The sequence below is a fragment of the Anser cygnoides genome, chromosome 26 (assembly GCF_040182565.1).
Source record: "Anser cygnoides isolate HZ-2024a breed goose chromosome 26, Taihu_goose_T2T_genome, whole genome shotgun sequence".
NCBI lineage: Eukaryota > Metazoa > Chordata > Aves > Anseriformes > Anatidae > Anser > Anser cygnoides.
Window position 1 is genome coordinate 494,666 of NC_089898.1, and position 17,342 is coordinate 512,007.

Consider the following 17,342-nt stretch of genomic DNA (forward strand, 5'->3'; position numbering starts at 1 on the left):
TCAGGCGAGGGGGGCGCGGGGGTCCCGTGGGTGCGGGGCAGAGCCCGGCCCTGCGCTGGTGCCCGTGCTGGTCCCGCGGCCTCGCGCCCCGGTGAGGCGTGGGCAGCGGGAGCCGCGTGCTGCCCCCTGCTCGCTGGCTGGCGGCGGGGAGCTGAGCGGGGCCCCGGCGATTCGGAGCCTGGCTGCGCCGGGCTGGTGAGTCCGGCATCTGCAGAGGGGTTTGATCCTCCCGCCTTCATTTTGTCTCTCTGATCAGGCAGACCTCTCTGCCACATCTAGAATTTGCAAATGTATTCCGGTGTTCTGTAACCGCTCGTTCACACGTTCAGAGATGCTAATACACACCTAGGTTTCCCCTTCAAACTCCTGCTTTCTGATTAATTTTAAGATTTGTGCAGCGACGGGACCTGATCCTGCAGCTGCCGTCGGGGTAGGATTGATTCAGTAGGAGTCTAAACGCACTGAAGGAGTGCAGTGTTTGCTCAGAACGAATGCTGGAGGGTTGAGAATGGCCATGTGTACTTCGAGGTGTGCTCTGAGGATCTTTCCTCACAGCCCTTCCCACAGTCGTTGGATTGTAAAGCCCAGATGATTAATGGCCTGCTGAGGAGCAAATGACAGCAGGCTTAGTGCCTGCGAGTATTTTTTTTTCCTGATTCAGAACACAGATGTCTAATTGGAATAGGGTATTTATTAACATAAACTGCTTGGCTATTCAGAAATCGGAGCTAATCAAAACATTGTAAATATCATGCCTGGACAAATGTCACTCTTCACTGTGATTGCATTTCCATATTTTTTCCAATCTATTTAAGAAAGTGTAAACAAATATTTACAGCCTGTTGTGGCTGACAAGTTCCTCGCTGTGGTGTCTGATGTGGCAAGCGTGCACGTAGAAGCAGCTCGGTGATGTCCTGTCTCACCAGGCTGGGATAACATTTCCAATAAATTTCAGGAATTTCAGAAAATTATGTTAAATACGTGAGTTGTATCATGTGCTTCACAACAAAGTAGAATGATTTTTTTCTTACCTTGATGACTGCAACTTTTATGGGTAGCAGTACCATTTTCCATGTGCTTTCTGTAATGTATAGTGGCTGCTGCCTAAAATATAAAGAATCCTTTGGAGTGATAATAACTCCAGAAGATGAATAGTTATAAAAGGTGGATGGAATTGAAAGGCATTTTAATTTGTCATTATTTCAGTGATTCTGGAGAGCAGCTGAATAATTACACCGCCTATAAAGAGCAAGTGTGTAATACTTTCTCTCATTACAGGATTAAATTGTCTCCTTTTCCTTTAAAGTAAGTGAAAATAAAGATCTCTCTGATATCTGCTGTTTTGATCGTAATTTGAAAGCCACAGAATGGCTGGTGCAACTTCATGCTGTCAGCTGTACAGATTAATTATTTTCATGTAAAGCATTAGCAGCCTGATTTCTCAAAGTGTAAATCTGGCCTCACCCATGGCTGCTGAATGAGGAACTCCTCGTTGGCCGAGAACGCGCCAGCTCTTAAACAAGGCAAGCCTCGCAGGCTCTGTTGGTCTCTTAAATTGAGGATTCAAAGAAAGCGCCCTTTTTTCAAGTTGTTACAGCACTTTTCTTTCATAAAGTCCATGCTTATGCTCTGTGCTTAAAATTTCAAATGTTTTAGGCAGAAAAAGTGTGCTTATATTTTTTTTAGAACTGAGATTTCCTCATCTCCCACATTAAAAGAGCCGAGGTGGTGGCATGGGGCAGGGTCCGGTCTGCTGGGGAGGGGCAGCGAGAGGCTCCTGTGGAGCTCAGGTGAGGGGCATGGAGACTTAGCCCCAAGCCAGAAATACCAAGGGTGAGGGTGACTTCTGCTCCGTTTGTCTTGCAGCCTGAAGAACCAGTAGTAGTTCATCAGTCAAAACAAGGAAAAGCACTGAGACTTCTTCTGCGGGGAGGAACTGCGTAGCGAGGAGAGGATACTTTTCTTGGACAATGATCCTGTGGGGATTCGGTAATTAACATGTAACTAACCTTCGCTTTGGACAAATACATGGATTTTTTTTTAATTTTGTGGTGAGTTAAAATATTTCAATGGATTTTTTTACCCTTTCAAGATAATATTTATTCAGCACAGAGTCTAGAGTATGATAACTATCCTGTAAATACAACACCTAATCATCACTCATCGTCAGAGACAGTGGAAAGAAAATATTTTACTTTTTCATATTTATTCACAGATTTCTTCTGAGAGTATAAAATGATTCTATTGCATTATCCATGGTAGTGATGTAATCAGTCTTCAACCAGAAATAAACATGCTTTCTTCACCTTCTCCAGCATGGTTTGTGTCAACACATAAACAGCCAAAAATGAATCGCAGGGATTGTGTAACGGATGAATGTTTTCCTTTCCTCTTTGTCTTCAGAGAAACAAATGGTTCACTGAACAGAGAAAACTAAAATGAAAGAGTAGGATCCTTTTCCTGCTGGTAGGATTCCTAAAGGCTAGACGGAAGCCGTCCGCTTTATCGACTTTGAATGCACAGCTAAAGCCTGGCGCACGTGGCACAGCCCCTGCTGCACGCGCTTCGCCCGCCGCACCCGCGGGGAGGCCGCGGGGCACGAGGCCGGCGTGGAGGCCGCGTTCAGGACACGGAGGCCGACCTGCGCCTGTCCCCGGAGCTGCCCTCGCCGCACGGGAGCTGGGGCTGCGCCAGGGCGAGCGCAGCAGTGCGGCGAGCTTTGCGCTAGGGCGGGAATCAGCCTTAGGAGCCGCACGCCTTGCAGACCCTTCAGGATCGCCTCCCGGCGCCGGCTGCTCAGGAAAGCCCTCCAGGCCAGGCTCTGCTCCGCCGTGCGCGGGACCCTGGTCCGAGTGCTGCGCAGCCAGCGCCCCGCGGCAGGGACTGGCTCCTTGCTAACAGGGAGGAAAAAGCCTCAGAAGACTCGAAGGGAAAAAAATCAACAGCCTTGAATGTCCCAGAGGAACGCCGTGCAGATCCCAGCTAGGTCCCGGTCTGTAGCACTTTGGTGCTCGCTGGTGAGGAGAGTGTGAGTTCCTCCCTGGCTTTGGGGTGAGCTGATATGTAAGTAACTGTATCCACTGGAAATAAGGGAGCTCGCAATGATTTTAGGTTTTCTACTGCAGTCAGCAGGAGGAGACTGGATTTCTTACCTAGCCCACTGCAATGCAAAGAACTGTAAGAAACAAGATCAAATTTCAAGTAGGTCCTACAAGGAATGCAAAACAAGCCTTGCTGTGGCCTGTGTTACACCTACTTGGTTAGTGCACTTTGCATGCAGCAAACCTATCTTGTGAATGCCGATAGAGATTAAGCACCACCTCTTTAAAGAGCAGTCTGGTTGGTTTATATGTGTAGTAGCACAATTCTTCTGAGACTGGCCATTTCCCTGCTTCTGCGTCTCCGAAATAACAGGCTCTGACATTTCCTTTTTGTGCACACTCAACTAGAGGCTGTCTTGTGTCTGGAAGTGAGCAGTGATGTCTATGGATCCATCAGTTCATTTAACAGAACTCCAGCATCTTATGGAAGAGCAGTGACCCTCCGCTGCTGGTTCTGCATCAGGAAACTTCTAATTTAATCCGCAGCTCACCACAGTGGCCTGCAGGTTTGTGAATTTTCTGCCAAGTGAACAAATCATCCATAGGTGATTAATCTGTGTCCTCCATCCGCTTCTCTGCACATTAATAAACCAAAGCGAAGAAAAAGTGTATCGCTCTGCATTTTGGTGTTGAGCAGTGCTGTTTGTTTCAGATGAGAGACAGTTGGGCACGTCACTTGGAAACCTGCAGTTATGATGCAAATGTCATTGGCCTGTTTACGGTATTATTACTATTGTTGTATGTTTGTAATATGGTCGCCTGTAAGTTAGCGAGCTCGGTAGCAGAGGATGCTGTAGGCACTGCTTGTCGCCTTAATTTTGGTCTCTGAGTGAAGCAACACCCAAAGGGATTGTACAGCAGAGCAGATCTGAGTGGCTGATGTGCAAGTAAAATCAAGGCGACTTCCTTGTAAACTTATGCTCAACCATATTTGTGGCAAATGCAATATTTAAAGTCAGTAAGCCACAAGGCAGCACATGCTTAAGAAGTAATTGTCCTGAAACCAGCGCTGGTACCTGTAGGGCTGTGTAGCTACAAACAACTCCAGGTGTAATTGAGCCTGTGGGATGAAGCAAGAGCAGACTTCTGATGGAGGGGACCTTGTGGTGCCGCAGGAACAAGAAATAGTCTCACTGCTGCTGACGAGGTTCTGTTCTTCGTGCCTCTCCCCAGCCTGGGAAGAAGTTCCTCTGCTGTGGGCTGCTGATCTGCCCTGCTGCAGCCGGCTGCAGGGCGTTTCTGCTGCAGCCCTGTGGCAGCCGCTGCAGGAAGCAGAGCCAGGGAAAGCTGCTCTGCTTTCCTTTCTTATGATTATGCTGTGCAACTGGCTTTTTAATTACTGTCTCATCTGGGACTCTGAAATCCCTCACTACCTCGCTACCAGGGTAACCTTTTAATGAAAACAAACCTATTTTTTGCTGGTGAAAATGATTCTTATACCTTGAAAAGGTGATTAAAAGCCCAAACTCAACAGATTTATTTTGAAAAGACTCTTTGCAAATCTCTGGGAGAGAAGAAAAATAATTCTCCTAAATCAGGAAGGAAATCAATAGTAGATGTTGTGCCACAGAAGCCCATGTTATTTTGCCTGTCAGCAATGAAGACTAAAGAGACCCCGACTAGTCTAAGAAGGAAAGAGACTTTTTTGACTTTGCATTGTGTTTTTTTTGTTTGTTTATTTTTCCGTATGAAATCCATTTGCAAATATACTTAATGTTCAGTGCTTTATTTTCATTTGGCATTAAATCAGAGGACGTGCTATGTGTGTATGACAGCTGGGCTAACTGACTTGAAAGAATGGAGTGATCCATTGGTTATCTTCATAGCTGATTAACACAAAATTCATGCAGAATTTTAAATTTTGCCTAAATGTCTTTACCTGCTTTGAAAATCTTTCCTGTTATGTTTTGTTTGTGCTTAGTTTAGTTTAGCCTGAGTGGCTTTGTGAAAGACGTAGAGAAGCACCAGTCTTATTTGAAATTAGCGTTTACTGCTTGTTAAGCTTTCTCCCTGCTCAGCACGTGGAGAGCAGCAGCAGGTGGTGGCTCCGATCACGTCACCCGTGAGAACAGTGGGCACAGGCTCAGCTCTTGGCTCCTCAGCCCTTAGGAGTCAGGGGAGTGCCGAGGAGGTGCTGAGGTTTTCTGCAAATAAGTGCACAGGATGCTGTTACGTGCTTGAAGAATATCTTCTGCTTACAAAAGGGACAACTGAAGTAAGTTACAAATTCTTCCAGTTTACAGTCTGTCTGATGTGATTTTTTCCCTTCACTTCTTTGGATATAGTAGTCAGGAGAATGTCTAGTGGAGGAAAATGATTGTGTTACTGAGGGGGAGAGTGAGGACCCGCGGGGTTCATCACAAAAACTTGTCCCTTCAGTGCTCTCACCTCTTCACTGACTCCTGCTGATTTCATGTTGTGTGTTTAAAACATACTACAAGCCGGGTTATTTGTGTGCCTGTATTTGCATATGCCCGTGTATGTAATACTCGCATTGTTTTTGTGCGTGCTGCATTGCAGTTGTGTTGAGAGGCTCCCACACCTACAGCTTTCTCCCATTAGAAAGCTCGTGGCGTGCAGGGAGGTGCCTGCACATCCGAGATGTCCCCTGCGCCGTGCCACTGGTCCGCACGCTGCAGCACACCGTGCTCCTCCTGCCAGCAGCGTCTCACATCCTCTTCCTCACCAGGGGATCCAAGCACAGCACAAGAACGAGCAGCACGAGGGACTTTGCTCATCCTGGGGACTGCCTGGAGCTCTGCTCTCTGTGGAGCCAGCCCCTGGGGATGACCCGTGCATTTCTGCCTTTGGTCATACAAAGGGGAGGGCCAGATGCACTGCAGAATCTAATTGTTTACTCTCTGGGGACAGTAAAAAGTACTAGAGAAGCTCTATATGATTAATTTGTGCACTTGCATCAATGCCTTTCATGTGTGGAGGAGAATGGGTTGTTCACAGATGAGTAAGCATCTCCTTAGGTTTCATAGCTATGGGGCTGTTTCATTTATTGTGTTCTGGGTAATAATATAAGATGGTGTTTCTGAAGCTAAGCTGCCTCTTTACAGAGAGACTGATGTACAGAAATAGGGCACATCATTCAGGCATGTGCAGCCTGACTCGTTTGAGCTTCCTTCCCCCCAGATTCTTCCTGCAACATGTGCTCCTTCCTCCAGGTTGCGCTTAGGCTGCTGCAGAGGCAATTTTGCCAGGAGAAAAAAGAATCCTCTAACTTGTGTGCTCAGGTAATCACTACAAGCTAATTGCAGCAAATTAATTACAGCACAAACACAATTTCTTTCCCTAGGCATGTGTATAGACAGCTCTGCTTCTTCTGCAGTGAGCTGGGTTGAACTGAGACCCTACAGCCAGCACACAAATCCTTTTCCCCTGCTGTCCTGCCCGGCCTGGAGTTGGTGGCTTGCCTGGTCTTAGAGAATGACCAAAGGTGTAAGACCTGTATCTAATTTATAAAAGCAACATTTTATGCCACGCTGGCAGCTTTGTGGTAGATGGTTTGTCCTGAGATGCTGCAAAGGTGGTGTGAAGGTAGGTGGGAGCGCAGGAGGAGAGGCACTGAAGACTGCAATGCCAAGTCCCACGCCACCACGTCCCAGCGAGCAGGAGGCATGCGAGGTGAGCACGAGACACTGTCACCCCCTCTGCTGCCCTGCTTCAGACCAGGGTAACCAGGGCAGCACAATATTTGCTTCTGTTGCCAGCGTTGTCCTGGTCCAGTCAATCAGGCTTTGGTCCCTAAATCCTTTTAATCTCTTGCTTTTCCTAAGTTCATTAGGCCTTCAAAGCAAGGCATAAAAAGACAAATCTCCTAGTGGGAAGTCAGTGATCCCTACAGAAATGCCTCCAGATTGCACGCTTCTCTCTGATGTTGAGACTAGTATACCATCCCAGGCTTAAATGCTGTGTGCAGATATGTTTGAGGGCTTTGAAAATGGCTACAGTGAACCCTTGCATCCCTGAAGGTTAGTTTAAATTGAAGGGTGAAGACACTTGCTTATAATTTATTGTTAAAACAACACAGGCTGCATTTTTCACGCAGCACATCTATACGTTACAGAAGTTAATTTTATTCTGATCAAAGTTTCCCAGCTTAAAATTCTGTGCAAGACAATCTGTAAGGAAAGTACAGCTCAATAGTTGTCAGTCTGGTTGTGTCTTGCCACACACACATTTCTAAGGAGCCCGTGCTAACTGGAGCACTGCAGGCACTGGGTGGCAGCTGGAAGTGTGATTTTTAAACTCCAGAACTGTAGTCTTGTAGATGTGTTCCATTCAAGTTTTGTAGCACGTACTAATACGCTTCTTCAGGCTCTGATGCAAGACTGCAGGTTGTGTTTCAGAAGGCAAGACGCTACCTTTCTGTAGTGTTTTATGCGCAGACATATTACAGCACAAATAATACATGTTTTTTAACTGGCTTCCTGTGCTAAGGCAATAAAGCTCTATGGCAACAGTGTGTAAAGTGACTCTGCCCTGAGACACTCCACTTAATACAAAGAAATTAATCATGGGAGAAGAATACTCCTGGTACGTAAGCGGTACTTTCTTTGTTAAGTTCCTCTTGCATCAACTTAATTAGCAAGTCCTGACCTTTAAATCCACCTTCCATAATCTTCAAATTATGTATGCAAAAGTATGCATTCCTCCTCCTGGCTATGCTAGCAGCTTGCCACACTTCTCTGGATTTCTCTGAGTTTCTGCAGTGTCTGGCCAGCTGGAAGTCCTCTCCCATCAGCAAGAAGTGATTGGGAACCTCCGCCGCTGTTGTAGTGTGAGACGGGGAGGACCCAATTTGGTTGTTCGATATTCATAACATTAAGAAAGAAAGAGCAAGTAGCCATTGACTTTCCAATGTGTTCCCCACTTATATTACTGCACTGAGCTTGATTTCAAGACTCGAGAATAAATTTTGTAGTCTAATTTCTATTTTCTGTGTCAGAATAGGGATGATGGAGCTATTCCTATTGACCTAGTGATGTTTATCTTTGCTATGTATGTTCTGGCTTTCAAGTGCTGGGCCAGGAGGCAGCTGCAGAACTCTTCAGGACTGAGCAATGTATTACACTTTTATATCTCTTTCTTACTTATTACTTGTACCCTAAGTCACAGGAGAGCTAAAGCAAACTATAAAATTCCTTCTCTATATCATTTCCTCATTTTCCCAGCACCTTTGTGCATGTCATAATCCTGCCAGTACTACTCAAAATCATCTCTGAGTGCAGCTGGCTCGTACCCTTGCCAGGACCTCATTTCACATCCTTTAACAGAGGGGTTGCAGGCTGTGGTTTTGCTAAAGGCACGGGGCCGAACATGAGCAGCTGAGGCTAAACGGTTGCCTTGGATGTCTCTCCGTGCCAGAGGGCCACCAAATGCGCCAGAGTCCTTCATCGCCCCGGCCAGCCTCTCCTGGCTCCCCTCCCACACCCACAGCCCGCAGGTCCTGGAGCTGACCCCCACCTAGTCCTGGCTCCGGCTGGCTCCTGGGGGGCTGCGAGAGCCGGGCTGCTCCCCCAGGGCAGACGGGGTGGGAGCCACGCTGAAGTGGTGCGGCGGTGGTGATGGTAACAGCTTGCTTGCCTCAATGGCACGAGCTGGATTTGCCATGCCAGGGCTTGAAAGAGAACAGTTTAAGCAGCATCCCCTTCGTGGCCCACTGCTTGCTAATCAAGCCTCATGGTGTTCTCATAGATCTTTGACAATAGCCTTTGTCTAATATGTTTTTAATCAGTGTGTGCATTTCGATTTGCATATTAATAGCAAGGAGATGTTGTTATATGCTGCTGTTGATGAGATGGTTGTCATGCTTAGCCTTCCAGTCTGAGGAAAGAAAGAAGCTGTGTCTATTGTACAAAAGATGAAATTGCACACTTTTTAGGATCTGCTATTCTCTGCCTCTATCTTTATTTATATCTGCTTTTATTTTTTTTTTCTTAATAGCTCACATGGGATCTCTTTCTCTCTCTCTCTCTCTCTCTCTCTCTCTTTCTCTCTCAACAAGCATAATTTAATAGGATTTTGTGTCTGTTGTGACAGGTCCAAGCTAACCTAAAAATCACTTTTTTCTGGACATTTTTGACTTGTGAAATGGCAAAAGCTTGACCCAGTCTAGGAGCCTGTTTATTGCAGATGACCACAGCAGAATATTTAAATGCCAGCAACGAACAATGGCACTGCTCATTCTCTGGGTTTCTGCATTTCACAGCTACTATAGGTGTAGGCTTCGAGCAGATGCCAGCTGCCTGGATGCGGTCTCAGAGCCACTGCTCATCCTCACCTGCTGCAGATGCTGGAGCAGAACAGAGCTGGAGCCGTGCGCCGCTGCTCCCTAGCAGAGGTGCCGGGAGGAGCAAGATGAGTGGGGGCTCGAGGAATGGCGAAGAACAAGCCCTGAGTGCCAGTTCCTCATGCTGACTCTTTTCCAACTTCACGACACCGCAGGATAAGCAATGCTTTTGTCCCAGGTTCTCAGACTGAGGAGCAGGTGAACGTTCTGAAGTGTGGCTAGGTGACTTAGGGGCCGAACTCCATCTGCTTGCAGTTCGCATCCCCTGCTGTCAGCATTTAATCCCAAATCATCCCCAAGGCTTCTCTCCAGATCCTGGCACTAGGAGAGTGTTTATCTTGTTTTCTTTCTGCTTTTCCTATCCCCTTTCTCTCCCCTGCTGTGTCAGATGCACAGACCTCTCTCTGGCACAGCACAGACACAGGCTCTCTGCGGCTTTCAGATCTGGGAGGTGATTTTGTGTGTGCTGGTTTTGCTCTTCACCTTCCTTCCCTTGTGGCTCAGCAAGAAAATGGCCTGAAGGCAAAAAGCCAAGAGTGAAAGGAGAGAGATGAAAAGAGAAACTAAAGAAATTGGAAACAGAAGAAAAAAATCTGGAGGCAAAAACACATCCCCCTCCCAGCCTGACTCCTCTAATTGCTGTTGTAACTCCCTGGCAGAGAAGTGGGGTGGAGGAAAAGCAAACCATTTTGGCCAGTGTGGGCTGGATGCCAGGGGCTCCTGCTGGTTACTGCTGGGGGGAGAGTAGCAGCTTTAAGCCCGGTCCAGTTTTAGCATCACTAAATTTTAAACATGCTCTCCTAATCTGAGATCAAAGCACACAGTCAGCAAAGGGCATCTGGAGGGAGAACAAAGCTGTATTTTTCGTCCTTTCTCCTCTGCCAACAAAGCTGCCCTTGCTGAGGAGCGCCCAGCAAGCGGGTGCTGGAGCTCAGCGCTGCGCTCCTGCAGCTGGAAATGGGTCCCTGCCCTGCCATGCCTGGCCCTGGAAGGAGCAGCCAGAAGAAGGCAGGGAAAGCCTCTGCCAGCCTCAGGAGCATCCCCATTTGCTCTGCAAAATGACAGCAGCAGGCGCATGACTGAATAGTGGAATAGGCACTATTCATGTGAACGCTGCATAAATATTGAGTGACAATATTTTGAAAGAGAAACCTCTCAGTGATCTGTGAGCAGGGAGGCAGTGCAGAATTAGGTGTTTTCAATCACACCAGCTCTGCAAGAAAAGGAACCTGGCTGCTGATCTGAAATCAGCCTGCAGTTTCTGCAGCCACCCACTGCAGGCTGTACAGGACAAAAGGAGCAATATGAGGTAGGAAAAAAAACCCCTGTGAGCATTTGCTGTAGAGAAAGTGGCTGGAGTAATAAGACCAAGCAAAGGCGTGGGATGGATGTTTCACTCCAGAGCTTCAATCCATTTATATAATCATAGTTGTTATCATAGTAAATGTAAATAACTGAATGAGTTCAAATTTAGTATTTGACAACACTGACTCTTTGTGAGTACACACTGAATTCTTGTAGAAAGCCTTTATTTCATCAGACAGTCTAACAATATTTTAAACAGTCCTTTAGGCATTTAGTTAGGACCATATTCTGTGATTTTTCTTGCTCTCCGAAGCATAAAGCCTCTTACAAGTTCATGTTTTAAGTGATTGCTTGAATCAAAATATGTGGCAGTTTGGCAGCTTGCCTTTTACTGCATTGCTATAGCCTGCAATAATAGCAATAATGGTATGATGAAAATACAAAAAAAGCTGTTTTGCACCTTGTCAGCCAAAGGCAACAAATATCCAGGATAACCTTACTTTATTTTCTATTGGATGTGGTGGCCCCGAACCCTCAGTGGCATCCAAGACAGGCGTCAGAGCCACAGTCTGTCCCACCACGCTAAGGAAGCATCCTTTTTAATTAGCACTGCTGGCAGGCTCCTGTCCTTGAGGCAGAGCTGGGCGCAGTGTCCTTCCTCGCGGGTGTTCGTGGGTCTGGATCTCACAGGGGCTTTGCTCTCTGCGCAGATTTCCACTCTATGCCTCGATGAGCGCTGGATCCCCACCAGCCAGGGCCAGGGCGATAGGGCAGAGCACGACAGACCCCACCGCGTCCGGCAGGTGCTGGGGCAGGTGCTGTTCCCTTTGCTGAAGCAAAATCCCCATCCCTCAGCGGCCTTGAGGTGCTTGGCAGGTGGGCTGTGGCGGAAAAGTGCTGCTCTGTGAGGTGAGATCAGCACCCTGGGGCTGGAAGGGGGTTTTCAAAGGCCTGGAGACAACCGGTATTCAGAAATAGATCAGAACAAGCATTTCCATCCAGAAAGGAAGAGCTAGTAAAAAGGTGGTTCAAAATAGAATCTTCTGTGATGTCCCACTCCCACGTATTTTTAATGAGACTAGTGCTGGTCTTAACAGGCAAATGACCTAAATTCAGCCACAGCTCTGTACTATTGATTCAGTAGCTTCTCTTAATGAGGAAATGATTATCTTCATTGGGAAATATGGAACGCTGCAGGTGCATGGTGTTAAATAACGAACAAGCAACCTGGCTAGTGCCAGGAATGTGATGGTGCCTTGCTGGGGATGAGGGACCCTCGGATGGACCCTCTGCAAGGATGGTTCCTTTGTGTGTGGCCTTGCAGAACACGAAGAGGTGCTCGTGCTGCTGGCCATTTTTATTCAGGCTGCCAGGCGGGGGCTCTTCATTTGTAAGGTGGCACTGTACTTTCTTCCTTGACCCTGCCCCTGAAAGCAGTTTGAGGCACAGACTGCACAGGTCTATGCCTTCAACTGCTTCCGCAGGCGTAAGCAGCGTGCACCGTTGGAAGGTCTGGCCGGAGCCCAGCTTAGAGCACACTTCTCTAAATCACCACGAGTCCTGTCACAACCGCTTCCCCCCACCCTGATATGAGTCACTTCCAAACACACCTTTAGTTCATTAATGCAGTGATGCGTTAAAATGCATCTCAGTAAAATGACAATGCTGATGACAACAATTCCCACCTTCCACCCACCCTCTGCCCCAAATCCTCAGGTTATTTTTTGCCTTGAATCTGGCAGATGGAAACACCAATATTATGCAAAATTGTGTCCGGATCCTGAGGGGAGCTGGGCACAGCCAAACAACTGCAGCCTGAGACCATGGGCTCCTGCAGGGGGAGGCCACCTCGAAGAGATGAGCTGCGTTAGGCTGCAGTAGCTCAAGTGGGGTACGGTCTGATGGTGCTCACTGTGCGGTCCTGCATCAAGCCCTAAGGACTGCACTTGTGTTGGCGGTGCACTGACTTTGGGATCCATCGTCTGGAACAAGACCAAGCGGTAACTGGATGACCGTAAGGTTTTGCTTTAGCATTGATTGAATTAGATGGTGATTTGTGGTATGTTACTCCATGGAGCCAAGCAGGAAAAGGCAAAGGAAAATGGAGGACAAGTATGCTTTCTCAGCTGGCAAAAACTAAAGCAAAGCGGCTTGTAGAGGAGACAAAACTGCCACTGGGCTAAAACCTTACAAAACAGAACTAAAAAGCTAGATGACGTGCTCTTTTCTAGTGATTTTACTCAGTGGGCAGTGAAGCACAGTTGATGAGCAGGGCAGTGTAAATCAGCAAAGTGTCTGATACAGCCCAGCGTGCACTGATGTGACCTGGAAAGCTCTGTAAGCCAAGCTATTAAATCATTTGAACAAGAAAAGCAGTCAAGCCCTGCTTTTCCAGTAGGAACCAGCACTTTAGTAAAACTCATCTTTATTTTGAATGTTGTCCTCAACATCACATTGGTGGCCACTTAACAGTAAGTGCCTACAAGCTCTGAAAATAAGATGGCAAAAATCAGACTTTGTGCTCTTTTGACCAAAGGCCAGTTGATTTCCTTCTCCAAATTGCCTGGCTTCAGCCTTTTCCCTGCCTTTCCTGGCCAGGACTCCTCAGATGGTTTGTAGGAGTGAGCTCTGGTGGTGTCCAGGCATCCACGCACGTCTCGTCTCCAGCAGCAGCACGGAGCCGCCTGCGCCCCCCTGGGCCGGCAGAGCCCTCCCCAGGCCAGGCCCCATTCCTCACCTGCCCGGGCTCAGCTGGTGCCAGGAGAGGCACCAGCTGGCGATCCCCCATGCCTGTGGCACCGTGCTCGGCTGGGGAACAGGCTGCTGTGCAGAAAGCCTGCTCCCTCCCGCTAATTAAAAACCCTGCGTGCGCTTCTGCGGCAGGGATGCTTCCAAAGACCCAGCTGCTTTGCTAGCTCCAGGTCAGATCCGTCCATGCGCTCACACAAGCTCAACCGGTAGCCAGCTAAAAATGCCTCGGCGATGGATGCAGAGCAAGCCGCCAGGGAGCCGCTGCTCAGCGCAGCACGGCCATCAGCCCGCCAGCCTCCCAGGGCCAGGGGGGAGCCGGCGTCGCCCCAGCCCTGGCGGCGCAGCAGCGCGGGTCGGTGCTGGCGGGGCAGGCACGGAGCCACCCTTGAGATGCGGGTTTCTATTTGCATATGCTTTCTGGCTACAATAATAGCAATAGTGACTGTGTTAGAGTTCTTGTTGACTTTCACCTTCATAATCAGCTCTATGTAATTTAGGATTAATTGTAGTGGTGGTGATCTAAGGATATAAGCAAATTAAGGTTTATAGCAAAATGTACTGCTTTTTTATTAGAGTATCCAATATAGTTAGAACATGGACCAGCTTTAGGGTGCACAGATTCTTCTTTGGGTCTGAAATGGAAACAACGAGCTTGAAGCTAGACAGAGACTGGAGAAAATTTCGGCTTCAGTTTAACGTAATTACGGCAGCAAACTAGACAGGAGGAAAAAGGTAGTAAGCACCTGCAAAATTAGCTATTATAAACGTCATGTATTATTTCAAGTCTGGGATCTTTAAATAGTGTTAGAACCATCACCTAATTTCCCAGCACTTGAAATAAATTTATTGTTTTGCAATGGACAAAAAAATTGGAACTGTCACTTGGCAGATGAGAATTACACACATTGTGATTTGCATGTAGGGTGTTTTTGTACAATACTCTCCATTGACATTCAGCGTGTCGTGTGTTTTGTACGTGACAATGTCCAACCTGGTAATTTCTGTTCTGAGAACAGGATATTTGTGTATGTACCATTTCTGAAGTAAGCACAATCATAGAGAAGTATTTCAAAAGGAATGTTAAAAATAAATAATTTGAAATCTGTTATTGTTGGATTTTTAAATTATTTTTTCTATTTTATTTATTTATTTATTTATTTTGAGGATGGGTTTCAGTTGCACCTATTTTCTGCCAGCTAAATGCTGTCCACCTTCAACATGCTCTGGAGTAGCAGGGTGCCCGTTTTCTTCACAGAGACACGGGGCAGCCACCAGCCGTCCCCTCGCCCGCCTGCAAGCCTCTGGCATAATCTGTGAGGCAGGGACCTGCCTCCTGCGGGAAGAACGGCCAAAGCTGCCTTTGCTTTCTTGTGGCAGAGCCGTCATTTCCTAGGCTTGAAGTAGGCACTCTGTATCACTTGGCTCTATCACTGCCCTGCTCCGCAGGGAGCATGCGATGGGAGGCGGCAGGCAGCGCTGCCCTGGGGTGTCCGCTGGGGAGGACGGGGTGACACGGGGGTGGTGGCAGGGCAGGGGACAGGGGGGATGTGCAGGGAATGGCCAGTGCCCCGGCTGGCTCCGGCCAGGTCACCCAGAGATCGGTTGTGCTCTTCGGCTGAGACACTTTCCCCTGGCACCTTCATACCCAGCTCCGCTCTGCATTCCCACCCACTCCGTGAGTGCTCCTTTTCTCCTGCCAGATTAGCAAAACAAAGCCTTCAAACCTCTGAGCAATTAGATGCTAGCAAAGTCCAAAAGAAAAGGAATTTGAAAAAGTATATTAATCTTCCAGCCCCAGTTCACCCATTATTAACTGGTCACCCAGCACAGGCTCCGATACAACCTGTTCCTGCCAACAGCATCTTTCTTTGGACCTGTTCACTCTGCTGGGGATTTAATATTCATGGGGCCCCTTTCACCATTTTAATGAACTCGGCAGCCATTCAGAGGGCCAGCAGATGACGGCACAGTAATTTAGTGTGCACTTTCCCACAGGGGCTGCTGGCCTCGAGGCACCCCTTTGAAGCACCACTCGAGGGGCTGTCACCGTGAACCCCTGAGCACCGCTGCTTTGTGCTGTGCCATCGCCTGTGCAGCTGGCCAGCTGCTGCACCATGGTTCTAGCGAGTGTCTGCTGTCCCCCCGCACCCTGCTTTTAGGGCTTTTTTAAACTCCAAAGACAAAAGTAGTTTTGTGGCAGCATCGCACATGGGAGCAGCTGAGGTCGGCAGTGTCAGAGAGTGGCTTTCAGTTGTGGTTGCAGCTGCAGCCTTGGCTTCTGCATGGGGAAGGAGGAGGAGCGGCTCTCATCTGTTGCTCCAGGCAGAGGACGAGCAGCCCGCACTGGCTGCCTGCATTGCCGTGACTCCGGGGGTGGCTGCGTCACCGGCCAGCCATGCATCCCCTGTGTCTTGCTGCTGGGAGGGGAGGAGGAGGATTGAAGGGATAACAGGCAGGGCTCAGGTCACCCCTCACCCTCCCAGCACTGAGGGCACCATGGTGAAATCACAGAGACAGCGCCCGGTCTGCCCAGCCCTGCCACCCCTTTCTTTGCCAGTGGCCTCAGTATATTCTTGGTGAGAAGTGAAGTAATATTTTAAATTCAAAGATGATGGCTCTGTCCCATTTTTCTCTGCACAGTAATGCCAGGCTGTCAGACCCTGTAGGGTCGTTTGGAGCGGCCTCAGAGAGCAGCATTTAGCAGCATTTTCTCTTGCAAGTTGATCTACAGATCCATTCCCCAGTCGGTGATCATCAATATATATTTTCAATAGCTGCTGTGATTTTAATATAAAGCACAAGTATTCCATTTAATTAAGCATGAGGCGAAAGAACATACACAACCTGCGGAGGGATGGTCCATGGCTCACCTTGCCTGCACCTCACCAGGTCACCGAGGTGCTGTGCTTCGCCCTTTGTGCGGGCACCAACATGCACCAGGGGCTTTGGCAGCACTGCCCCAGGAGCTGTGTCACTGTCCCCGGCATGGAGGCGAAGGGGTCACCGGGCACCTGCCCCGGCCACAGCAGGACGTGGAGCCCTGGGTTTTGCCAAGAGGTAGCCCTGCAGCTTCAGCACACCAAGGCCAGCTGGGTTTTTCACGTCAAAACCACTTGGATGAGATTTTTTGCAAGGATAGAAGAGGATAGCTAAAGATTCTCAGCACGAGCTTAGGCTCATTTATGGGTACTTGAGCTTTGGCACCACGGGAGCACAGGCCCTCCAGCAGGCCCTCCATGCCTGTGCAACATTCTCAGCTGTCCAAAAATCTGCTGACCTTCCTGGGAAAGCGGAGGTGATCACCCAGCCTGCACACTGCCTGCCTCGCCGTATGCTCTTAGACATGCTGGCTCCCATTTCTTTTATTTTCAATGTTGTTTGATCAATTGCAATAGCCGCTGCAGGGACTGTGCAGTGGAAATACAATTTTCCACGGCATGCTTTCACATCTTTGCACCGTTTGCACTGGTATAAGGCAAGGTGTGATGGATCTCATCTCCCTCCTACACCACTCCGGTTTTCAGCAAGGGCTTTGACGCTCAGCAGCCCCGGAGCTGTTACAGAGAAGGGACCAAGGCTTATTAAGTCATTTGGCCTTTTGGGAAAGATTTATTCCTATGACAGAGTGAAGATGACGCACCTCTGTCTGTGTCACTAACGAGCCCTGTACTCTGTCCTGGCATTTCTGTGGGCTGGATGTGCTGTTATTTCTGATGCTGTATCAGACAGTCAGCCTGGGCCATTAAATATCTCCTGGCTCTTTTCCTCTCAAACTTTACCTCATTTATCTTGGCCATGTAATTCATCCTGCAGTTTCAATTGGACAGTGAGTGTTTTTTCACTTAATGTTTTTCCTTTCTCATTTCCTTATAGACCAGCAGTGG

At 48.2% G+C, this 17,342-nt stretch overlaps 1 protein-coding gene across 4 annotated transcripts in view; it reads left to right on the forward strand.

Moving 5' to 3' along the window:
* The window catches only part of ZMAT4 (zinc finger matrin-type 4), a 99,607-nt gene extending 85,044 nt beyond the window's left edge, over positions 1–14,563 (forward strand). For all 4 annotated transcript variants that reach the window (XM_013194451.3, XM_066983375.1, XM_013194452.3 and 1 more), the window contains one exon: positions 1,867–14,563. In XM_013194451.3, the coding sequence (XP_013049905.2) occupies positions 1,867–1,882 (16 nt within the window). In that variant the 3' untranslated portion in view covers positions 1,883–14,563. The remainder of the gene's footprint in view (positions 1–1,866) is intronic.
* Positions 14,564–17,342: the final 2,779 nt, after the last annotated feature.